This window comes from Trachypithecus francoisi, unplaced genomic scaffold (assembly GCF_009764315.1).
Source record: "Trachypithecus francoisi isolate TF-2019V2 unplaced genomic scaffold, Tfra_2.0 Lachesis_group8, whole genome shotgun sequence".
In the NCBI taxonomy this organism is placed as follows: Eukaryota; Metazoa; Chordata; class Mammalia; order Primates; family Cercopithecidae; genus Trachypithecus; species Trachypithecus francoisi.
Genome location: NW_022681473.1, coordinates 9243799 through 9268753, shown reverse-complemented (window position 1 = coordinate 9268753; position 24955 = coordinate 9243799). Strand labels below are relative to the sequence as shown.

At 44.3% G+C, this 24955-nt stretch overlaps 1 protein-coding gene across 9 annotated transcripts in view; it reads right to left on the bottom strand.

The window, feature by feature from the left end:
* The window catches only part of MAJIN (membrane anchored junction protein), a 42625-nt gene that overhangs the window by 5886 nt on the left and 11784 nt on the right, over positions 1-24955 (bottom strand). For 3 of the 9 annotated variants that reach the window (XM_033204103.1, XM_033204102.1, XM_033204105.1), the window contains exons 2-8: positions 16302-16419; positions 12214-12259; positions 7417-7492; positions 6811-6936; positions 4908-4939; positions 4491-4582; positions 3209-3272 (exon numbers count right to left, since the gene is read on the bottom strand). In XM_033204103.1, the coding sequence (XP_033059994.1) occupies positions 3209-3272; positions 4491-4582; positions 4908-4939; positions 6811-6936; positions 7417-7492; positions 12214-12259; positions 16302-16402 (537 nt within the window). In that variant the 5' untranslated portion in view covers positions 16403-16419. Of the gene's footprint in view, positions 1-3208; positions 3273-4490; positions 4583-4907; positions 4940-6810; positions 6950-7416; positions 7493-12213; positions 12260-16301; positions 16420-24955 lie in introns of all 9 variants that reach the window. The other 6 variants (XM_033204110.1, XM_033204107.1, XM_033204111.1 and 3 more) reach the window with 4 other exon arrangements.

The following is a 24955-nucleotide window of genomic DNA, read 5'->3' as shown; positions in this document are numbered from 1 at the left end:
CACATGCAGTGACTGTGATTCTACACAACTCCCTGCAAAGGGGGCAGAACATATTAAGCAATGGACCATAGGAGCAAATTCAATTTTTCCAGCTCAAGTGACTTATACTGAGAGTCACTGTGATCACTTTAATTTAGGAGAAATCATCTTCCTGGGAACAGGGTCCATGATGGGCCTTGAGTCAAAATCAATAAACATGTTCCTTTTACTAGAGTTTTTTCTAAATCCAGAATCAGGTTGAAAAGGTAATTATGTTGAGTAAGAAGCTGTGGGTACTGTTCTTGAGGGAGATGATGTGTCAAACTAAGAATAGGAAGATACGAAGTTAGAGAGTGAGGAAAATGTTCCTTTAATAGTAATTATCTTGGTTGTATAAAGTGTTTTTGTTCTCCAGAGCTTCAAGTACTCCTCATGTACTTTCTCATTTCTTTTCTTACCACCCTAAAGGATGGGAGGCATAGAAGGGGCTGACCATCTGCCCAAAATCACTCAGTGGGCCAGCTGGCCACAGCATAACTGGGGCCCTGGACTCTGCCCCCGCACACAGAGGCAGAGGTATAAATCCCCAAAGATACACTCCTTCCCCAACTAAATTACAAGCTCCTAGAAAAAAGAAATCAGGGTTTACATATGTTTGTGTATGCCCCAGCACCCAACACAATGCCTTGTGAGCAGGAGACAGAACAATCCCTTAGAAATAAAAAATAACTGGCCAGGCGCAGTGGCTCAAGCCTGTAATCCCAGCACTTTGGGAGGCCAAGGCGGGCGGATCACAAGGTCAGGAGATCGAGACCATCCTGGCTAACACGGTGAAACCCCATCTCTACTAAAAAAATACAAAAAACTAGCCGGGCGAGGTGGCGGGTGCCTGTAGTCCCAGCTACTCGGGAGGCTGAGGCAGGAGAATGGCATAAACCCGGGAGGCGGAGCTTGCAGTGAGCTGAGATCCGGCCACTGCACTCCAGCTTGGGTGACAGAGCAAGACTCCGTCTCAAAAAAAAAAAAAAAAAAAGAAAATAACTTAATTTTTCTACTTAAAAATGTTTTAGAGAATTCCTGTGATCTTGAAGGTAGTCTCAAGGCTTTTCATGATCCAGTCCATTCTGACTTCTCCAGTAACATTTCTCAGCACTGGACTTCAAGCTACTCTGGGAATCCTTCCCTCCTGGCCACTTTATGCTCCCTTTGTATCCTGTGCTTCCTTCTACCCCTGCACATGGCACATCTATCAGTAATTGTCTACCTAGCTGTAGTATCCCTGGTACTTGGCACATAGTAGACACTCAAAGAAAATTTGTTGAATGCATCCTGGGCAACACAGCAAAACCCCATCTCTACAAAAAATACAAAAATTAGTCAGGTGTGGTGACACATGCCAGTAGTCCTAGCTACTCCAGAGGCTGAAATGAGAGGATCGCTTGAGCCTAAGAGGTAGAGGTTGCAGTGAGCTGAGATTGCACCACTGCACTCCAGCCTGGGCAACAGAGTGTGACCCTGTCTCAAAAAAGAAAAAAAAAATTTGTTGAATGAATGCATATGTAAATGTTTACTCGATAACTGCTCATGTTATGGGTCCTGGGAAGGTGAAGAAAGTGAGTTGTTTGTGTTTGGATACTTAGGGTCAGAGCAACTTTGGAGACATAGAGAAAAAAAGGAAGGATCTTTAAGGCATGGATACCAGCTAACAGCTATTTAAAGAGGGGAGGAAAAGAAAAAGGTCACTATTTTAGAGAATATATAGAAAAGAAGTCCTAAAATGGAGGAGGGGTACCAGATATATGAATATCTAAATGGGAAACATACCCCATAAATGAAATCTAATTCCATCAGGGGCCAACCCTTCACTGCTCTAGAAGTTTTCTCTTACCAGTTATCAGTGCTGATACATGCCTAGCTCATTTGTTAAAACTAGATGTTCCTAGACTCAGATCCCAGTGTAGATGAAGGCAAAAAGTTTCCTAAAGGGAAAATTCTGGATTCCACCTCAATCCTATACAGACATATTTTCTTATTTCAACTGCAGAGTACAAGTAGCTTTTTAAGCTGAAAAGAGCGGATTTTTTTTTTTTTTTTTTTGAGACGGAGTCTCGCTCTGTCGCCCAGGCTACAGTGCAGTGGTGCAGTCTCAGCTCACTGCCAGCTCTGCCTCCCGGGTTCACGCCATTCTCCTGCCTCAGCCTCCCTAGCAACTGGGACTGCAGGCACCTGCCACCACGCCTGGCTAATGTTCTGTATTTTTTTTTAGTAGAGACAGGGTTTCACCGTGTTAGCCAGGATGGTCTCGATCTCCTGACTTTGTGATCCACCCGCCTCAGCCTCCCAAAGTGCTGGGATTACAGGCATCAGCCACTGTGCCTGGCCTTTTTTTTTTTTTTTTTTTTTTTTTTTGAGATGGAGTCTCACTCTGTTCCCTAGGCTAGAGTATAGTGGCACGATCTTGGCTCACTGCAACCTCCGCCTCCTGGGTTCAAGTGATTCTCCTGCCTCAGCCTCCCGAGTAGCTGGGATTACAGGTGTTCACCACCACACTTGGCTAATTTTTTGTATTTTTAGTAGAGACTGGTCTCACCAGGTTGGCCAGCCTGGTCTTGAACTCATGACTTCAGGTGATTCGCCCGCCTCAGCCACCCAAAGTGCTGGGATTACAGGCATGAGCCACTGTACCAGGCAAAGAGAGGACTTTTTAACAAAAAGATTCGGCCGGGCGCGGTGGCTCAAGCCTGTAATCCCAGCACTTTGGGAGGCCGAGATGGGCGGATCAGGAGGTCAGGAGATCGAGACCATCCTGGCTAACACGGTGAAACCCCATCTCTACTAAAAATACAAAAACGAGCCGGGCGAGATGGTGGGCGCCTGTAGTCCCAGCTACTCCGGAGGCTGAGGCAGAAGAATGGCGTAAACCCGGGAGGCGGAGCTTGCAATGAGCTGAGATCTGGCCACTGCACTCCAGTCCAGGCGACAGAGCGAGACTCCGCCTCAAAAAAAAAAAAAAAAAAAGATTCATCAATGCATGTATTATGCAGCCACTTTGGGGTGTGCTGTGGCAAGGGCATAATAGTTGAATGTTATTCTGCAGACGGTGAAACCCAAGAATGAGTTCAGTCAATTCAATCTGCACGAAAAACCAAGATGTGCTGGTAACCAGAATCCCGACTTGTAACAGAACAGGAATAGCTGACAGCCTCTAAGCCTCCATTTTAGTACTTACTCTCCTGGTTTCCATAGGGGGCTTCTTTTTGCTGGAGCCTTGGCTGGAAGTCCCTATCTTGGCCCTGAGGTGGGGGGAAAATATGCAGGGAATGTTACTGGCAGAGGCAATATCACTACATTCAAGCAAATGTGGCCCAAATGAATATTTCAGCAGGTTGGCTATTTTTATAGCACTCCTGGCCGGCAGAATAAATTGGGTGGCCAAATTTTCTTTGGGTGCTGCTTTACTTCACAGCAAAATCCCAGTTTCAGACACTTAGGGATCTGGGGTTTGAGAAAGTGAAAATGTGACTGACAGCAGGTATCAGATTTTGAAATACTTGATTGTGCATCAAAACCCAGAGAAAGGGAAGATCTGAGACCTCACTTACATGGAAAATTCAGTCGAATGGAACACAACAAAGCTTCATACCTCCAAGTACCCTCACATTCCACCTGGCTTGAAAAGGAGCTCCCTATCTCTTCATCTACATGTGCATCTGGAGAGCATGGGGTCAACTTCCTAGTCTACCTTACTTCTCCTATATGTCTAGGGATCCACAGTGTCCCAGGAAAAGGGTAGCTGTTCTCTGTGGGCCTAGGGCGGAAGCATCTTGGGCTACGAAACAAACCACACCTTGGATTATTCCAGCAGCATTCTTATTAGCTTTCTAGGGTGCCAATAAGAATGACTGAATTGTCTTACTGACTCATTTTGTCCCTGATAGAGAACTGAAAGAAGAACATAAGTAGCCTCCACAGTAACAATATGTTAGGGATGTACTCAACATTCCCCCTAATATCACAGCACCCCACCCAATGATTGATACATACCCTCTTGCAAACATTTATATTTTAGTCTGGACTGCCTCTTAAGGTTCCAAAAGCTAACTGCTCACTGGGTAAAATAGAATTATATTTTATTTGTTCTTACTCTTGCAAGAGTTTCCCTATGTTTTTGTATAATATTTTGAGACTTCATAAGTCTTGTGCCTTCTGTTGATATTACCATAGTAAGTATTATTGAATGTGCTGAATTCAATTGTTTAGATCGGGTTGTATTTCTTCTCAGCCTTCATCTTGAGAAGAAAAATCATACTTTGCTGAAAAAGGGACTATGTTCAAATTATATTGTAAATATTAACTGGCTCCCTTTCCTTAGTCCACCCACTGGAATAGGCAGATACTGATGAAGTCCTGAAAAAGAAAGTGACTCGCCCAAGGACAGGATCAACCAATGGTAATAGCTGGCAAAGCCTAATTAGGATGAAGGAGCGAGACTCTCTCCCCACACCACTGACCTGTCCAGCCCTGGCCTGCTGGGGGAACTGGGCTCGTCCATGTGTTTTCGTTTCCTCATCACAGCTCCTACTGCTTTCTTCTCAGCTGGGACCTTCAGAGAGGAAGCAGATGCCTGTGACTCCTCCTTTCCAGAGTTGCTCACAGTTCATGAAGGCACAGTGAAGAAAACTCCCCATCCTTAAACTGCCAAAGGCAACTTTTAACACCAGCTTTGCAAGTAAGAATAGACATTCTGTTAGAGACATGGTCTCAGAAATCTAGCCAAGGGGGAAAATACTGTCTTATGTTTACAATTCTGATTGGATCAGGGCAGCAACTGAGGGGCAAAGTAAGAGGAAGAGGCAAGAGCAGGACTTTTTGGACAAAAAGAAGGTGATAAAGGCAATTTTCATTTTGTACAGAAAAGGCAAACTTACCAACCCAAGAGGACTGTCACTTATTGGTTTCCCTACAATAGGAAATTTGAGTGTCATAATAAAATAATACTTTTTTTTTTTGGAGAGTAAGTTGCCCAGACTGGAGTGCAGTGGTATGATCTCAGCTCACTGCAACCTCCGCCTCTTGAGTTCAAGCGCTTCTCCTCCCTCAGCCTCCCGAGTAGCTGGGACTACAGGCATGTGCCACCACACCTGGCTAATTTTTGTACTTTTAGTAGAGAGGGGGATTTCACCACGTTGGCCAGGCTGGTCTCAAACTCCTGACCTCAGGTGATCCACCTGCCTTGGCCTCCCAAAGTGAGCCACCAGGCCTAACAATGATGCTGTTTTACCTGAATTTCTGGCTACTATTGATTTCTTGGAACTGACCCTAGACAAAGACTCCTCATGTGTCCTTCTCCCTTCTACCTGGTACCATTTTCCCTAAAAATAGTGTCTTCAAACTCTCTTCCTCCCTTGTTTCAGAATGACTATAATCTATAAGCTAGAAGGGGTTTGAAAAGGGAGGGGACGATCCTTACTACAAAAGAAAAAAGTAGAACTTCAGCTACCTGTGACAAATGAAAAGAGGAGATATTTTGAGGCAAGGCCTTTGCATCCCTTTTCTTTTCTGTTTTCTTTTTTGAGACAGAGCTAGCTCTGTTGCCCAGGCGGGAGTGCAGTGGTGTGATCTTGGCTCACCAGAACCTCTGCCTGCCAGGTTCAAGCAATTCTCCTTCCTCAGCCTCCAGAGTAGCTGGGACTACAGGCATGCACCACCATGCCAGGCTACATCATATATACATATATATATACGCACATTTTTTTTTTTTCAGACAGAGTCTTGCTCTGCCGCCCAGGCTGGAGTACAGTGGCGTGATCTTGGCTCACTGCAATCTCTGCCTCCCGGGTTCAAGCGATTCTTCTGCTTCAGCTTCCTGAGTAGCTGGGATTACAGGCGCGCACCACCATGCCTGGCTAACTCTTTTATTTTTAGTAGAGATGGTGTTTCACCATGTTGGTCAGGCTGGTCTTGAACTCCTGGCCTCAAGTGATCCTCCTGCCTTGGCCTCCCAAAGTACTAGGATTACAGGCATGAGCCACTGTGCCCAGCCTGCACCCCTTTTCAAATCAAAAGGGTAGGTGTTTACTTGTCCCTCAATCAGCAAAAATACCCATGGCCTTCAGAAAATAAAAATTTGGGCTAGGCACAGTGGTTCATGCCTGTAATTCCAGTGTTTTGGGAGGCCGAGGTGGGAGGATTGCTTGAGCCCAGGAGTTTGAGACCCGATGGTGCAATATAGTGAGACCCTGTCACTACTTAAAAAAAAAAAAATTAGCCAGGGATGGTCGTACACACCCACGGTCCTAGCTACTTGGGAAGCTGAGGCAGGAGGAACACTTGAGTCCAGGAATTAGAGGTTACAGTGAACTACGATCACACCACTGTACTCCAGCCTAGGTAACAGAGTGAGACTCTGTCTAAATAAAAATAAAATAGGGAGATAACCTTTAAGACAGCTCTAAAGTGAAAATCATGGAATTTACTCTAATGGAAGGGTTTATATAATACTTATCTTTCATTCAGTGATTAAGTCAGGCTTTGTACTTTTCATCTACTAGTATTTATTTAATCCTTTTAACAACTCAATGATATAGGTAGTAATATTATACTTCACAATTTCACAAGGGAGGCACAGACAGATTAATTTATCTAACTTTACACAGCTGTTAAGTGGCAGGGCCACCAGTATTTGAACTAGTCAATCTGGCCTGGAGCACATGATCCTGACCTGTGCACTGTATGGCTGGAGCCCAATCTGGTAGCCCATTTCACCATATCCAGCTGGCACTGCTAAACCATTTTCTTCTCTGCCATTCACATTCACATCATTCCACTTACCAGGTGACAGGTTTTCATGGAACCATTTCATCTCCACGTATAGAGTAAAAACAAATGGGTAGGGGATCAAGACAATTTCCCCATGTTTGAATTTCAGGTGGGAAACTCTCTCCCATTTGCTTTTATCTGGAAAATGGTGCTAAGGAGTAAGGAAAGATGCCAGTATGCATTCCTAAGTACTATTTTAGGGATGAAACTCTCTCTCCTTCCCCTGACCTACCCTCCAAACTGCCTATGGTTTTGCTACTTCCATTTGAGTCTAAAATGTGAGCCGTAGCTCATTTCCAGCCAGAAAAGAAAGGATAGGCTGGGCGCGGTGGCTCACGGCTGTAATCCCAGCACTTTGGGAGGCCGAGGCGGGCGGATCACCTGAGGTCAGGAGTTCAAGACCAGTCTGGCCAACATGGTGAAACACTGCCTCTACTAAAAATACCAAAATTAGCCAGGCGTGATGGCACGTACCTGTAATCCCAGCTACCCGAGAGGCTGAGGCAGGAGAATCGCTTGAACCTGGGAGGCTGAGGTTACAGTGTGCCAAGATCACGCCATTGCACTCCAGCCTGGGCAACAGAGCAAGACTCCATCTCAAAAAAAAAAAAAGGATACAGGGAAATACAACGAAGTGTTCTGTAGCAAAGGGCTGAAGATTGTCCAAGTTTCCCAAGACCACGCGGATAGAATCCTGAAAAACATATTTGAAATGACTTTAACACTGTTGAGTCTCAGCTAATCTTTGTTTATATTTGTCACTGCTAATCATATACCCTATATACTATCAAAACTGAACTATTTGCTGTTCCTTTAACATGTGCTCTGATTCTCCATTTCTTTTTCTTTTTTTTTTTTTTGAGAGAGCCTTGCTTTGTGGCCCAGGCTGAAGTACAGTTGCGTGATCTCTGCTCACTGCAATCTCTGCCTCCTGGGCTCAAGTGATCTTCCCACCTCAGCCTCCCCAGTAGCTGGGACTAAAGGCATGTACCACCACACCCGTCTAATTTCTTTATTTTTTATAGAGATGTGTTTTCACCATGTTGCCCAGGATGGTCTTGAACCCCTGGGCTCAGGAGTTTCTTTCTTTCTTTTTCTTTTTTTTTTTTTTTGAGACAAGGTTTCACTCTGTCGCCTAGGCTAGAGTGCAGTGACGCAATCATAGCTCACTATGCTCTGCCCTCCTTGGTCTCCCAAAGTGCTGGGATTACAGGTGTGAGCCACTGCACCCATCCTACTTCTCCATTTCTTTTGCATAGAAAGGGAATTTCTCTTCCTGAAATGTCCTTTCCACCCATCAGCACTTGTCCAAATCTAACTATCCTTTAAGGCATAGTTCAAAAGTCATCTCCTCCAGAAAGCTTTCCCTGATTTACCAAGTTGTAATTAACTGTTAGTATCAAACTTCACAGTAGTTAGCCTGGAGTCTTTACTACATTCCACATACAAATGTTTTATATTCCTTACTGGGAGATCTACTTGAAGTAGAATATACACCTGATTTATCTTAGTATCCCTTCTATGGTGTCTACCATCGTGAATAACGCATAACAAGTCTTCACTAAATGTACATTGAATGAATGAACAACACTGGTATTTACTGATATATAGTATTTTGCTTTTGTTTAAGTCAAACTTTTTTTTCCATTCACTTTAAATTTTAATCGATTAGTCCCTAATTAAGCTATATGCTCATTAGTCTACACTAATTAATTTGGCATCATAAAGACCACTAAATTTCTATGGGGAAAAAGTCTCAATTTCAGTCCCAGGCTTGTCATTTCACCCTAAGCTTCAGTGTTCTCATGTTTGGATTCAAAGAAGATAGAAACTGTGGCCAGCACAGTGGCTCATGCCTGTCATCCCAGCACTCTGGGAGGCCAAGGCAGGTGAATTGCTTGAGGCCAGGAGTTCGAGACTGGCCTAGGCAACATGGCAAAACTTCATCTCTCCAAAAATACAAAAATGAGTTGGATGTGGTAGCACACGCCAGTAGTCCTAGCTACTCGGGAGGCTGAGGTGGGAGGATCACCTGAACCTGGGAGGTCGAGGCTGCAGTGAGCTATGATTGTGTCATGGCACTCCAGCCTAGCGACAGAGTGAAACCTTGTCTCAAAAAAAAAAAAAAAGAAAAGAAATTGTGTCTTGTTTATCTTTGTATTCTCCATAGTAGCACAGTGTCTAGCTTATAATTATACTGGCTAATATTTATTGAGTAATTACTATGGGAAGTGTTTCTGTTTTTTGTTTTTTTTGGTTTTTTTTGAGACAGAATCTCGTTATGTCACCCAGGCTGGAGTGCGGTGGCACAATCTTGGCTCACTGCAACCTCCACCTCCTGAGTTCAAGCAGTGCTCGTGCCTCAGCCTCCCAAGTAGCTAGGATTATAGGCACGCACCGCCACGCCCAGCTATTTTTTTGTATTTTTAGTAGAAATGGGGTTTCGCCATGTTGCCCAGGCTGGTGTCGAACACCTGAGCTCAGGCAATCCGCTGACCTTGGCCTCCCAAAGTGCTAGGATTACAGGCATGAGGGACCACGCCCAGCCTTTTGTTTGTTTGTTTGTTTGTTTTTAAGATGAAGTTTTGTTCTTCTGCCCAGACTGGAGTATGGAGTGCAATGGCAATGATCTCCGCCTCTGCCTTCTGGGTTCAAGCGATTCTCCTGTCTCAGCCTCCCAAGTAGCTGGGATTACAGGTGCCTGCCACCACACCTGACTAACTTTTATATTTTTGGTACAGATGGGGTTTCACTATGTTGGCCAGGCTGGTCACGAACTCTTTTTTTTTTTTGATGGAGTCTCGCTCTGTCGCCCGGGCTGGAGTGCACTGGCCGGATCTCAGCTCACTGCAAGCTCTGCCTCCCGGGTTTACGCCATTCTCCTGCCTCAGCCTCCACAGTAGCTGGGACTACAGGCGCCCGCCACCTCGCCCGGCTAGATTTTTGTATTTTTTTTAGTAGAGACGGGGTTTCACCGTGTTAGCCAGGATGGTCTCGATCTCCTGACCTCGTGATCCACCCGTCTCGGCCTCCCAAAGTGCTGGGATTACAGGCTTGAGCCACCGCGCCCGGCCACGAACTCTTGACCTCAGGTGATCTGCCTGCCTTGGCCTCCTAAAGCGCTGGGATGACAGGCATGAGCCACCAAGCCCGGCCGTGTTTTTATATATATTAATTAACTCTCACAAAACCCCTGTGAGATAGGCAATTCTGTTATTCCCATTTTACAGACGAGGAAACAGAGAAGTGAAAAAATATAGTCTAGGTTACATAACTAGAAATAGCGGGGCCAAGATCTGAACCAAGGCAGTGGGGTTCCAGAGCTCCTAGTCTTAACCCCTAGGCTAGCCTGCTTCTCAGTAAATGTTTTCTGGGCTTTTTTTTGAGACAGAGTCTCATTCTGTTGTCCAGGCTGGAGAGCAGTGGTGCGATCTTGGCTCACTGCAACCTCCGCCTCCCAGGTTCAAGCAATTCTCCTGCCTCAGCCTCCTGAGTAGCTTGGACTACAGATACGTGCCACCACACCCAGCTAATTTTTGTATTTTTAGTAGAGATGAGGTTTTGCCATGTTGGCCAGGCTGGTCTTAAACTCCTGACTTCAGGTGATCCACCTGCCTTGGCCTCCCAAAGTGCTGAGATTAAAGGTGTGAGCCACAGTGCCCGGCCTCAGTAAGTGTTTTCTAAATGACGAAAACAGAATGATAACATCTGACCCCATACTAGTGAGCATAAGAGAAAGATGCATATGCATATCAAATGCATCTTGGAAATATGACATATGGTGAATGTAAATGCTCTCAAGCTACTAATTATTGAGCTAATAATGTGTAGCAGGCATTGCAGACATCTATTTCTAATCCTCAGTCTTGAAACAGGCCTTCTTTATTAACCCCATTTGACAGGTAAGGAAACAGACTCAGAGACGGTAGGTAATTTGCCCAAAGTCAAATTGTGAATGGCAGAACGCTTCCAATAGTAATTACTCAATAAATATTAGCTATTATAATTAGAAGCTAGACACTATCCTAGTATGGACACTTCAAATCCAGGTTTGATTGGCTCTAAAGTCTGTATTCCCTCCTCTCTGTTATGCTTCCATGAGCTTTTCACTGAAAAGTTTAACTGAAACAAAGTGAAATAAAGCCTACTCTGCCCATAATTAAAATAGGTAGAATGGCCAGGCACAGTGGCTCACACCTGTAATCCCAACACTTTGGGAGACCGAGGCGGGTGGATCATGAGGTCAAGAGATCAAGACCATCCTGGCCAACATGGTGAAACCCCATCTCTACAAAAAACACAAAAATTAGCTGGGCGTGGTGGTGCACGCGGGTAGTCCCAGCTACTTGGGAGGCTGAGGCAGGAGAATCGCTGGAACCCAGGAGGTGGAGGTTGCAGTGAGCCGAAATCGCGCCACTGCACTCCAACCTGGTGACAGAGCAAAACTCCATCTCAAACAAAAACAAAAACCAGGTAGAACATTTTCTTGGTCCTATGTTAAAATAACTTATTCATAATGATGTCCTTGAGGGTCCTGCAAGATCCTAATGTATCTTTTAACACTTAGCCAAAGAGGTACCTCCTTAAGGGTATGACTCAGTTTTGGTTTCACAGAGTTTTGTGTTTAAGTGTATTTAATTGCTTTGAAATGTGGAGGCATATGTCTTAAGAAATCACAATAGTCACAAATCACTGAATTGTGAAGTCAGAAGAGGAAAAGCTAGTTTAAACCTCTCATTTTCCAAATGAGGCAATTAAGATCCAAGTTGATATATGATTTGCCAACGGTCACATAGCTAATTGGTGGCTACGCCAGAACTGGAATCCAGGGCCAAACCCAAGAACTCTAACTCCTTGTCCATTGCTTTCACCAATTTGTAAAGCTGACCACCTGCTCAGTCTTCTTTCTGTAGAAAAACCTAAAGCTAGAGGAACTGGGTAGAAAGGAATGAAAATGAAGTCAGAATAAGGCAATTGCAAATGTTTCCAATTAAAATGAATACACAGCAGCCTTGTCTGTGTATTTACAGTCGAGTTTCCTGAACGTCAAGTACCAGGCAGTGGTTGGGATGGTGGGTTTCCCAGAGCCCTGGAAGGAGGCAGTCCTCCGGAATCTTTCTCTATGCCAGCTGCCACAAAAGAGAGCTGCCCAAGGCTGGAAACTCTGGTGAAAACAAAAAGCTCTCAGCCTCAAAGGTGCTGACACTTCAACTAGGAAAACTGAGAAAGAATACAGGCTTTAAATTTCCCTGGAAAAACAGTAAAGTTCCTTTGCAAAGGAGATGTAGCAGGAAGAAGCCAAGTTATCAAGTGGAGGTTGTGACTCAGTTTGTAGGAAATAATTAAAACCTGAATGTGGATGCATCCTTAGCTTAAAGAGTAACTTTTCCAGAAGTCGTATGCTTCTTTCCCTACCTCCAGCTCCTGGATGATGACTTCCTTATTTTCTATCTCTTCTTCTCTAGAAGGTAAACAGACAAGAGACAAGTAAGACATGAAGGAAAGCCCTGGAGAGAGTAGACTTTACTAGGGCAAAAATGACACTTCCACTGTGCTAAAGAAACATAAGTAAAACTGTGTGTGCTGATCCAGTGCTCATGGGGAAGAAGTGATCACCTAGGTAGTGTGGTCTGAACATTGGTACAGAATGACTTCTCGACCTGCCAAGACCTGAAATTCCCACTGTGAAAGTTAATCATTTGTTAGAGCACTTGCACTTTGTGTGCTTTGGGGACCCTTAAGGGTCTTGAAGACCCTTTCAATGAGTCTTCAAGGGTAAAACTATTTTCATAATAATACTAAGGTGTTATTTGCCTTTCTCACTGTGTTAATATTTGTAACCATGATGGCAAAAGCAATGGTGGGCAAAATTGCCAGTGCCTTAGCACAAATCTAGCCAGTTGCACTAGGCTGTACTATCAGTCAAAGTAATCTTTACTGCTGCACAGGAAAAAAAAAAAAAATCCAGTTTCACTGAATATCCTTGAGGAAGCAGGAAAAAAAAAAAGCAACCATTTTATAAAATCTCAATCTTTAACTACATATCTTTTTAAATGTTATGTGATAAAACACGAAGTATGCATAAAGCGCTTCTGCTGCATACCAAAATATGATGGTTATTTTAGGGAAACTCACTTGTGTGACTGTTTAAGCTGCAAACTGAACTGTCTGCTTTTCTTCATGGAATATTTTACTTGAATGATCAGCTAACAGACAAACTATGGTTGTTATTCATACTTGGAAGTTTGACAGACACTTTCTTAAAAATGAATAAAATAGGCATGTCAACTCAAGGAAAAGAACTAACAATACTTGTCAACAATAAATTTTGGGCTTTCAAGTGAAAATTTAAATTTTGGAAAGTTTCCGTCCACCATTTTGAGTTTGACAGTTTCCAAATACGTCAACACTTTTAAGATTATAGTGATACTAACAAATATTTTTCGATACTGTATAATGAAATATATCAATATTTGGAGGATGTGCGTAATTCAGTGAACCAAAATGTTCCAAACCACCAATGAAACATCATGTTACAAATCATCCCAGTTCAGGCCGGGGGTAGCGGCGCAATCACGGCTAACTGCAGCCTCAACTCCCTGGGCCAATCAGTCCTCCTGCCTTAGCCTTCCAAGCAGCTGGGATCACAGGTACAAACCACCATGTCCAGCTAATTTCTTTTATTTTTTGTAGTGATGGGGTCTCACTTTGTTGCCCAGGCTGATCTCAAACTCCTATGCTGAAGTGATCCTCCCATTTGAGCCTCCCAAAGTACTGGGATTATAAGAGTGAGCCACTGGCCGGGCGCGGTGACTCAAGCCTGTAATCCCAGCACTTTGGGAGGCCGAGGCGGGTGGATCACGAGGTCAGGAGATCGAGACCATCCTGGCTAACACGGTGAAACCCCGTCTCTACTAAAAATACAAAAAACTAGCCGGGCGCGGTGGCGGGCGCCTGTAGTCCCAGCTACTCAGAGGCTGAGGTGGGAGAATGGCGGGAACCCGGGAGGCGGAGCTTGCAGTGAGCCAAGATCGCGCCACTGCACTCCAGCCTGGGCGACAGAGCGAGACTCCGTCTCAAAAAAAAAAAAAAAAAAAAAAAAAAAGAGTGAGCCACTGCACCTACCCAAAAGTTCCCTTCTATTTCTAGTTTATAGTTTTGCTTTGTTTTGAGACAGAGTCTCGCTCTGTTGCACAGGCTGGAGTGCAGTGGCGTGATCTGCCCACTGCCGCCTCTGCCTCCCAGGTTGAACTGATTCTCCTGTCAGCCTCCCGAATAGCTGGGACTACAGGTATGCACCACCATGCTCAGCTAATTTTTGTATTTTTAGTAGAGACAGGGTTTTACCATGTTGACCAGGCTGCTCTTGAACTCCTGACTTCAGGTGATCTGTCTGATTCGGCCTCCCAAAGTGCTGGTATTACAGGTGTGAGCCACTGCGCCCAGCTGTGTGTGTGTGTGTGTGTGTGTGTGTGTGTGTTTTAATTGAGTGTTTTCATCATGAAAGGGTGAGGTGCTGGGTTTGATCAAATTCAGTACAGTGGCAAGATCTCGGCTCACTGCAACCTCCGCCTCCCGGGTTCAAGCGATTCTCCTGCCTCAGCCTCCTGAATAGCTGGGACTACAGGTGCATGCTACCACACCCGGCTTTTTTGTAATTTTAGTATAGATGGGGTTTTGCCATGTTGGCCAGGCTGGTCTTGAACTCTTAACCTCAAGTCATCTATTGACCTCGGCCTGTCAAAGTGCTGGGATTACAGGTGTGAGCTACTGCTCCCAGACTGATTGGTTTTTACATGCTGAAACCACCCTGGTACCCCTGGGGTAAATCCCAGGAATGTAAATAATGCCAATCTTCTCAATTTTTAAATATAATTTTATTTTACTTATTTATTTTTGAGATGGAGGTTAACTCTGTCGGGCAGGCTGGAGTGCAGTTGCGTGATCTCGGCTCACTATAACCTCCAACTCCCAGCTTCAAGTGATTCTCGGGCCTCAGCCTCCTGAGTAGCTGGTATTACAGGCGTGACCCATCATGCCTGGCCGGCTCACTAAATATAACTTTAATAATACCATATTTGTTGCATATATTATTCTTAAATTAATAAACTGTTTTAATTTTTTTTTTTCTTTTTTTGAGACAGAGTTTCACACTGTTGCTTGGGCTGGAGTGCAGTACGCCCATCTCTGCTCACTGCAACCTCCATCTCCCGAGTTCAAGTGATTTTCCTGCCTCAGCCTCCTAGTTAGTTGGGATTATAGGCGCCTGCCACTACACTCAGCTAATTTTTTGTATTTTTAGTAGAGACAGGGTTTCACCATGTTGGCCAGGCTGGTCTCAAACTCCTGACCTCATGATTCACCTGCCTCGGCCTCCTAAAGTGCTGGGATTACAGGCCTGAGCCAGTGCGCCCGGCCAAATTTTTGCTTTAATTTTTATGACAAATATTGACAGATTAATCAAAAGCTCTTTGGGGTCCTTAATAATTTTAAAGAGTGCAAGTTGGGTGCGGGTGCCTCATGCCTGGAATCCCAATACTTTGGAAAGCTGAGGAGGGAGGATCCCTTGGGCCCAGGAGTTTGAGACCAGCCTGAGCAACATAGTGAGACTTCATTTCTACCAAAAATATTTTAAAATTAGCCTGGTGTGGTGGCACTATGCCTGTAGTCCTAGCTTCTCTGGAGGCTGACCCTTAAGCCCAGCAGGTCAAGGCTGCGGAAATTACACGACTACATGTGAAACCCTGTCTTGGAAAAAAAAAAAAAAAAGAAAGAAAAATTGCAAGGGAGTCCTGAGACGGAAAAAAAAAATTTTTTTTTGAGACGGAGTCTCACTCTGAGGCCCAAGCTGGAGTGCAGTGGCACAATCTCAGCTCACTGCAACCTCCGTCTTCCAGGTTCAAGCGATTCTCCTGCCTCAGCCTCCCACCACCATGTCTGGCTAATTTTTGTATTTTTAGTAGAGATGGTGTTTCACCATGTTGGCCGGGCTGGTCTTGAACTCCTGACCTCAAGTGATACATCCACCTCGGCCTCCCAAAGTGCTGGGATTATAGGCATGAGCTACTATGCCCGGCCCTGAGATGTAAAATTTTGAGAAACACTGCTTCAAAGATATGTTGTCCTAGGCTGGGTGAGGTGGTTCACACCTATAATCCCAACACTTGGGGAGGCAGAAGTGAGAGGATTGCTTGAGGTCAGGGGTTTGAGACTAGCCTAGACAACACAGAGATCTGCTTCTCTTTAAAAAAAAAAAAAAAAAAAAAAAAAAAAGGTTGTCCCTAATTTAGAAACTCGTATGAATAATATATATACTGAATATAAAATTCCTGGGAAAGACAGTCCTGCAAGATGCTACTTTACCAGTCTCCTGAACTGGGTGAAGGTAGAGAAGAGGTGACCTAGTCTCCTGAACCGGGTGAAGATAGAGAAGAGGTGACCTGTGGGAATGCACTAGCACTAACTGGTGTTTACATAGGCTACCCTCCAACCTTTGAAATTACCTGATACTGTTCCCATATCTGATTTTGAATTTATACACATTGGGTCCTGCATGAAGAAACCTCGTCTCTGGAAATGGGTAGGTAAAGGGTTTTAAACTCATTGCTCCCAAACGATAGCCTAAATAAAATAGAAATATTAGAGAATTACTAAAAAGCTAATGATTATTCCTTATTTACAGGAAAGGGAACCTGCCCAATCTGTAACATCTCTTCATGAGTAAAATGTCCAACACTCATCACTATTGCCTATGAACCAGGATCATCACCTGGAGCATTCTCCTACCTGCATGGGGAAAATACAGTGTGTTGGGATAATCTTTATGCTTGCAGTTAAAAGCCCAGAATTCAAGTTTGATCATTTATGACCTTGTGCAAATCATTTCTCTTCAAGAAGACTAATGATACTAGTATCTGCCCTGATGACTCACAGGGTCTTTGTTAGAATTAAATGTTTCTCCCAAGTATCTCTTGAATCTGTTCTTCTCTCCCATCCCTACTTTCACTGGAATCTCAGTGGATACACAGAGGGCTCAAGTTAAATAATGACACAATCCAAAGGATACACTAATTACAGGCCAATTAGGAGGATGTTTGCTATCAATTATAGATGAAATTAAGATATTACTACAACTTCCTGCCACAACCAATGTAGCAAATAAGGGTGTATACTAATGTTTTTGAGTGGCACCAAGGAATGGCTTATTTTCTAGATCTATCAATTATTCTTCCTCTCCCCTACTTGTGAGGCTTCCCTGTGTCCCAAGAGTGCCTACTATACCCCTAGCACTTACTGTTTTATTTCTCCTGTTCTAGAATCTCTGTCCACTCTCTGTGGGAAGTTAAGGAAAGGAAAGAGATGGGAAAAATAAAAATAAATAATTAGAGGAGATCCAGAGTTCCTAAGGATCAAAACTAGTTATATTCATTAGTACAAGTATACAAATATACATGGTACTGCTTTCAGAGGCAGCTGAGATGGAGTCAACAGAACAGGCCCAAAATAAGGAGAATCTGAGTTTGAATCTCATTCCAACGTCCCTAATTTCTCTAAGCCTTGGTTTTCTTACTTACACAATAACAACTCTCAATAACAACTTTTGCCATGCCCTATTCTAAGTTTAATCTCACTTAATCCTCACAACAAGCCTGTAAGTCTAAATTTGATAGGTGAGGAAATTGAGGCACTGAGGGATGAAGTAAACTGCCCATAGCTGTATGAATGTTGGAATTTGAATTTAAACTAAGGCAATACAAATCCAGAACTGATATCCTTAACCACTTTGCCAGTCTGCTTCCTGGGATTATAAGGAAGAAAAAACAAGATAATAAACACAAAATCACTTTTTAAGTAGTAAAATATCATATACACATAAAGGACTATTTTCATTATACTTTTCTCCATATTATTCTGATGCCATTTCTACTCAGCAGGGAAAACTCTTCTATGGTAGAAACTCTTCTACGGAAGAGTCACAAGTTCTACGTGCCCAAAGAATGGAATTTCCCACAATTTCCAAAGTTCAAGTCTGGGGCTGCCAGTAAAGAGATACCCCAGTGTCTGATCTTGGCTGCTTGGGATTAGAATGACAGGAGATTGGAGCCAGAGCCCATGAGACTATTTAGACTAGAATTGCAGTCAAAAATGAAAAGAAACAGTTGTGCCAACTGCAAAGTCCCCAGAGGGGAAATAGTGATCATATCCTGAGAAAAAAACTGATGCCCCATGCCAAAGGCATGGCAGGAACCCAGGCTAGTTTTGATGTTTTAGTGCCAGATGACTCTTCTCAGTAGGCAGTGAGCCCACCTGGTGAGACTTACATTGCTGCCACAGAAACTTAACTCTTAATTCTTCTGAGGATTCTCTTTTTGTTTTTGTTTTTGATTTTTTTTTGAGATAGGGTCTCACTCTGTCACCCAGGCTGGAGTGCAGTGGTGCGATCTCGGCTCGCTGCAACCTCTGTCTCCCAGGTTCAAGTGATCCTCCTGCCTCAGCCTCCCGAGTAGCAGGGACTACAGTCGCATGCCACCATGCCCAGCTAATTTTTATATTTTTAGTAGAGACGGGGCTTCACCATGTTGGCCAGGCTGGTGTCGAACTCCTGACCTCAGGTGATTTGCCTGCTTCAGCCTCTCAAAGTGCTGGGATTATAGGCATGAACTACTGAGCCTGGCTTTTTTTTTTTTTTTCGAGACGAGTCTCGCTCTGTCGCCCAGGCTGGAGTGCAGTGGCATGATCTCTGCAAGCTCCACCTCCCAGGTTCATGCCATTCTCCTGCCTCAGCCTCCAGAGTAGCTGGGACTACAGCAGCCCACCACCACGCCCGGCTAATTTTTTTGTATTTTTAATAGAGACGGGGTTTCACTGTGTTAGCCAGGATGGTCTCGATCTCCTGTCCTCGTGATCTGCCCACCTTGGCCTCCCAAAGTGCTGGGATTACAGGTGTGAGCCACTGTGCCCGGCCCTTTTTTTTTTGTTCTTTTTTTTTTTTTTTTTTTTTAAGAGACAGGGTCTTGCTCTGCCATCCAGGCTGGAGTACAGTGGTGTACTCATAGTTCACTGTAGCGTCAATCTCCTAGGCTCAAGTGATCCTCCCACCTCAGCCTCCTGAGTAGCTAGGACTACAGATGTATACCACCATGCCCAGCTAATTTTTAAAATTTTTGGAGACAGGGTCTCACTATATGTTGCCCAGGCTGGTCTTGAACTCCTGGCCTCAAGTGATCCTCCTGCCTCTGCCTGCCAAAGTGCTGGATTACAGGCATGAGCCACTGCCATCTGGCCAGGGGATTCTACTAGGATGCAATAACTTGCCTCCCGCCCCACCCCCAACAGAGAGATGGGGCATCAGAGCAAAGGAAATGAAGGACATTTGCTCGAAATGACAGTCCAAAGAGGAAATTTCATGTGCTGTACCACAGCTGGCTGTCTGAAAGAATAAAAAACAGCCCTCTTCTAGCTAGGGCCTGTTCCTGTTAATTGCTGGCTGCCCGATTCAGAAACAAACACCATACACTAATTACCTCATTTGAAAATAAAGATTAGACAGTGTATCCCAAACAACCACATAGGAGTAATGGTTCAAATACTTCACGGGGTTATTTTCCAACATTGAGTACTGTGGCCATGGTGATACTACGTCCCAGTAACTATTATTAAGTTGATGAGATCTTGCATATGAAGGGTCAGACTCTCCTCACATTTTTAGGTGACCACAAATGATGGCTTTAAAACAAAGGAAGAAAACTTACAGGCAGTATGGGATAGTGCAAAAGACATAAGATTTGGAATTGGAGGACTAAGGCTTGAGTCCTGCTTCTGCCTCTATTAGTCATCAGTCCCTGAGCAAGTCACTTAACTTCTTCATTTCCTAGTTTCCATGTCTACAAATGGGGATTCCAACGACCCCTGTAATGTGGGGATTAAATGAGATAATGCTGTAAGTAGCTACTTTGTAAATTCCAGAGTATTATATAAATATTAGCCATTATGATAGATTTGAAGAGTTTCTCCCTAATGCTTCACTAGAAAAGCAAATTCAAGGCCGGGCATGGTGGCTCACGCCTGTAATCCCAGCACTTTGGAAGGCCGAGGTGGGCAGATCACCTGAGGTCAGGACTTTGAGAGCTGTCCAGCCAATGTGGTGAAACCCCGTCTCTACTAAAAATATAAAAATTAGCCGGGTGTGGTGGTGGGCACCTGCAATCCCAGCTACTTGGGAGGCTAAGGCATGAAAATTGCTTGAACCCAGGTTGTGGAGGTTGCAGTGAGCCAAGATCGTGCCACTGCACTCCAGCATGGGGGATAGAGTGAGACTCCATCTCAAAAAAAAAAAAAAAAAAAGCAAATTCAAGAGAGCAGTACTTTCCAGGAAATCAACTCTTGAGAAAGAGAGCACACACATGCAAAACTGATTAGCTTTAATCTCAATGCAAAATCTGACAAATTTCAATCAAGAACTTTTCCTTGAAAATACCCAAGAATTAGATGTAAATGACACATAGGGTCTAATGCTTCAAGGAAAATTATTTTTCAAGGTTTTAGTAATTTGCTTCACATAAACATCTGGGTCAGTGCATAGAACCTGAAGCAGGGCCAAATGCTATATGAGGATAGTAATATTGACTACTGAGGCAGAAGGAGCTGATGATTTAGTACTCCGCTACTAAATATGTCTGGTGATAGTTGATAAAGTCTTTCACAGTGTTGAGAAATAAAAGAGCTTCCATAGCATTTATTCAAAATACACTGACTAGGCTAGGCGCAGTGATTCACACCTGTAATCTCAGCACTTTGGGAGGCCACAGCGGGCAGATCACCTGAGGTCAGGAGTTCCAGACCAGGCTGGCCAACATGGTGAAACCCCATCTCTACTAAAAATACAAAAATTAGCCGGGCATGGTGGTGGGTGCCTGTCATCCCAGTTACTCGGGAGACTGAGGCAAGAGAATCGCTTGAACCCGAGGAGGTGGAGGCTGCGGTGAGCTGAGATTGTGCCCCTGCACTCCAGTCTGGGTAACAGAGAAAGACCCCATCTCAAGACCACTAATGAGTGTGGGTAACAAAATATAACAGGAAAATCTCACTGACGCTATGAATCCAACACCCATGTTTTAGAAATGAGGCTGCTCCTTCCACTTTTTTTTTTTGAGACAGAGTCTCACTCTGTTGCCCAAGCTGGAGTGCAGTGGCATGATCTCAGCTCACTGCAACCTCTGCCTCTCAGGTTCAAGTGATTCTCCTGCCTCAGCCTCCCACATAGTTGGGATTACAGGCATGCGCCACCACACCTGGCTAAGTTTTTTATTTTTTTAGTAGAGATAGGATTTGACCAGGCTGGTCTTGAACTCCGGGCCTCAGTTGATCTACCTGCTTCAGCCTTCCAAAGTGCTGGGATTACAAGTGTGAACCACTGCGCCCAGCCTCCTTCCACTTTCAAAAGTCCTTGGGTGGGCCAGGCACAGTGGCTCACACTGTGTAATCCCAGCACTTTGGGAAGCTGAGGCAGGTGGATCACAAGGTCAGGAGATCGAGACTATCCTGGCTAACACGGTGAAACCCCATCTCTACTAAAAATACAAAAAATTAGCCAGGCGTGGTGGCGGGCACCTGTAGTCCCAGCTACTAGAGAGGCTGAGGCAGGAGAATGCCGTGAACCCAGGAGGTGGAGCTTGCAGTGAGCCGAGATTGCGCCACTGCACTCCAGCCTGGGTGACAGAGTGAGACTCCGTCTCAAAAAAAAAAAAAAGTCCTTGGCTGGTCTCAGAGGTCTGTCCATCTTTGCTGAAGCAGATTCAGCCTGTATGTCCAACTAGAGATTCATGAACACTTATAGCTGGAAATGCCTTCCATTTTGGTGGGGATAAGAGGGAAGTGACTTTTCCAAAGAAGGAAATGACTTCACAAAGTCACATAATCCAGGATTAGCCCCTCAAGATTGTTGACTTCTTTGATACACGCGTTTTTCATTACAACATATCACTCGGTCAGTCATTTTACCAAACTGTAACCCTGGTCACACTCACCACTCTACGTGACAAAGGCAATTCATTCTGGATACAAAGACATCAAAGCAAAACTTAATTTTTTTTTTTTGAGACAGAGTCTCGCTCTGTCACCCAGGCTGAAGTGCTGAAGTGCTGCAGTATATCAGCTCACTGTAACCTCTGCCTCCGAGGTTCAAGCAATTCTCATGCCTTGGCATCTCAATTTTCTGTAGAAAATTGCATCTCTATTTTCTGTAGAGATGGGGTTTTGCTCTGTTGCCAGGCTGGTCTCGAATTCCTGAGCTCAAGAGATCTACCCACTTCAGCCTCCCAAAGTGCTGGCATTACAGGTGTGAGCCACTGCACCTGGCCTAATGTAAGCTTTTTGATTAAAGTTTCTTAGAATTATAATTTTGGACATAAAGAGTTACATCCACATTTGTTTGTCATCCAGCTCCGTTATCTATTCTGTTTTCTCACCTTGCACGGTGATTAGGTGATTAGGATGATTAGTGAAATAATGCATGTATAATTGTTTTTTCTATACTTAGTACTTAGTGTTTTTTTTTCTTTTTTTTTTTGAGACGGAGACTCGCTCTGTCGCCCAGGCTGGAGTGCAGTGGCCGGATCTCAGCTCACTGCAAGCTCCGCCTCCCGGGTTTACACCATTCTCCTGCCTCAGCCTCCTGAGTAGCTGGGACTACAGGCGCCCGCCACCGCGCCTGGCTAGTTTTTTGTATTTTTTAGTAGAGACGGGGTTTCACCATGTCACCCAGGATGGTCTCGGCCTCCCAAAGTGCCAGGGTTACAGGCTTGAGCCACCGCGCCCGGCCTGTACTTAGTTTTTTCTAGTACTTAGTACACAGGTTACTGGATAAAGTCTTTTTTGTCTTTTTTGTAAGTGTTAAAGTCTTTTATGTAAGTGTTAAAATATGGAACAGGAAGAGACTAATGACATAAGACTACCCAGAATACTTCCATGTTTATTGACATCATTCTGTTTTCTCATAGGTTTCTTCCTGCCCTTTCTGGTAAGATGCAACCTTTAAAATGCCATTTGTACAGGAATGGATTTGCTCTTAGAACCGTGTCAGATTTAATTTTGTTTTGTTTGGGAGTAGGGGGAATAACTAAACCTTGTTTGGGGGTATGGGGAATAACTAAACCTAACAGAGAACAAGGAAGCTGTTCTGAAGAGAAATCAAAAGGCCTCAGTAGGTAATTCAATAAACTAGAAGGGAGTCTAAATTAACCTCTTAAGTTAACTTAGTTTCTCTTTGCTACTCTTTGCACTTATTTTTTGTTTTGTTTTGTTTTTGAAAGGGAGTCTCCCTCTGTTGCCCAGGCTGGAGTGCAGTGGCGCAATCTCGGCTCACTGCAAGCTCGGCCTCCTGAGTTCACGCCATTCTGCTGCCTCAGCCTCCCAAGTAGGTGGGACTACAGGAGCCTGCCACAATGCCTGGCTAATTGTTTTTTTGTATATTTAGTAGAGACAGGGTTTCACTGTGTTAGCCAGGATGGTCCCGATCTCCTGACTTCCTGATCCGCCCACCTCGGCCTCCCAAAGTGCTGGGATTGCAGACGTGAGCCACCATGCCCGGCTTAAGTTACTCTTAAGTTACTCTTTGCACAAAAATGCATCTTTCCCTTTCACCTTAACCATCATAAAAGCTAATGAAAAACTACCTTTGGCCAATAGGTCCAGGATGTGCTCCTTATTCTGAAAATGCAATAGTGTCTTATCTCACCGCCCTGTCCAGTAGTTGTGGCTTGTTACTATGAACATCAACCTGTCCATTAGAATTCACATCATGCTGAATTCACTGCAGCACTCTAAAAATCCTACCAACCCCAGGAACCCAAAAAGTACTTGGATGTAAAACTGCAGGCAATGAGGGATATTTCATTTTTTTGGTTACACCATTGGGTGAGCTACCCTGAAGCAGTACATGTAAGGAAGAAGATTAAAAATGGAAAAAAAAAAAAAAAAAAAAAGCAGCAGCAGTAGTTTCAGAAGGGCAAATGGTGGAGAGAATATTCTTAGCTGGAGAGAAAGAAAGCAACTTTAAAAATTGATACAGCCAGGCGCAGTGGCTCACCCCTGTAATCTTAGCACTTTGGGAGGCCAAGGCAGGAGGATCACCTGAGATCAGGAGCTCAAGACCAGCCTGGCCAACATGGTGAAACCCTGTCTCTACTAAAAATACAAAAATTAGCCAGGCATTGTGGTGGGAGCCTGTAGTCCCAGCTACTTGGGAGGCTGAGGTAGGAGAATTGCTCGAACCAAGGAGGCGGAGGTTGTAGTGAGCCAAGATTCTGCCACTGCAATCCAGCCTGGGCGACACAGAGTGAGACTCCATCTCAAAAAAAAAAAAAAAAAGAAAAGAAAAAAGAAAATGACTTTTTATATAAACAGGGCAAATTTTACTAACCTTAATCCAATTCTGGTGAGATATTGAGGAGATAAGAATTGTACTTGTGGCCAGGCATGCTGTGGCTCACGCCTTGTAATCCCAGCACTTTGGGAGGCTGAGGCGGGCGGATCACTTGAGGTCAGGAGTTCGAGACCAGCCTGACCAACATGGTGAAACCCAGTTCCTACTAAAAATATAAAAATTAGCCGGGCATGGTGGCAGGTGCCTGTAATCCCAGCTACTCAGGGACCTGAGGCAGGAGAATCACTTGAACCTGGGAGATGGAGGTTGTAGTGAGCTGATACACACCACTGCACTCCAGCATGAGCAACAGAATGACTCTGTCTTGAAAAAAAAAAAAAAAGAATTGTACTTGCTTGGTTTATAGAAAGATATGCTTGGCCAGGTGTGGTGGCTCATGCCTGTAATCCCCCTTTCAGAGGCTGAGGCAGGAGGACTACTTGAGCCCAGGAGTTTGAGACCAGCCTGGGCAACACAGTAAGCCCTGGTCTCTATTATTAAAAAAAAAAAAAAAAAAGCCAGGTATGGTGGCTCACACCTGTAGTAGTCTCAGCACTTTGGGAGGCTGAGTCGAGTAGATCACTTGAGGTCAGGAGTTCAAGATGAACCTGGCCAACCTGGTGAAAGCCCACTTCTACTAGAATACAAAAATTAACTGGGTGTGGTGGTGGTGTCTGTAATCCCAGCTACTCCGGAGGCTGAGGCAGCAGAATCGCTTGAACTCGGGAGGCAGAG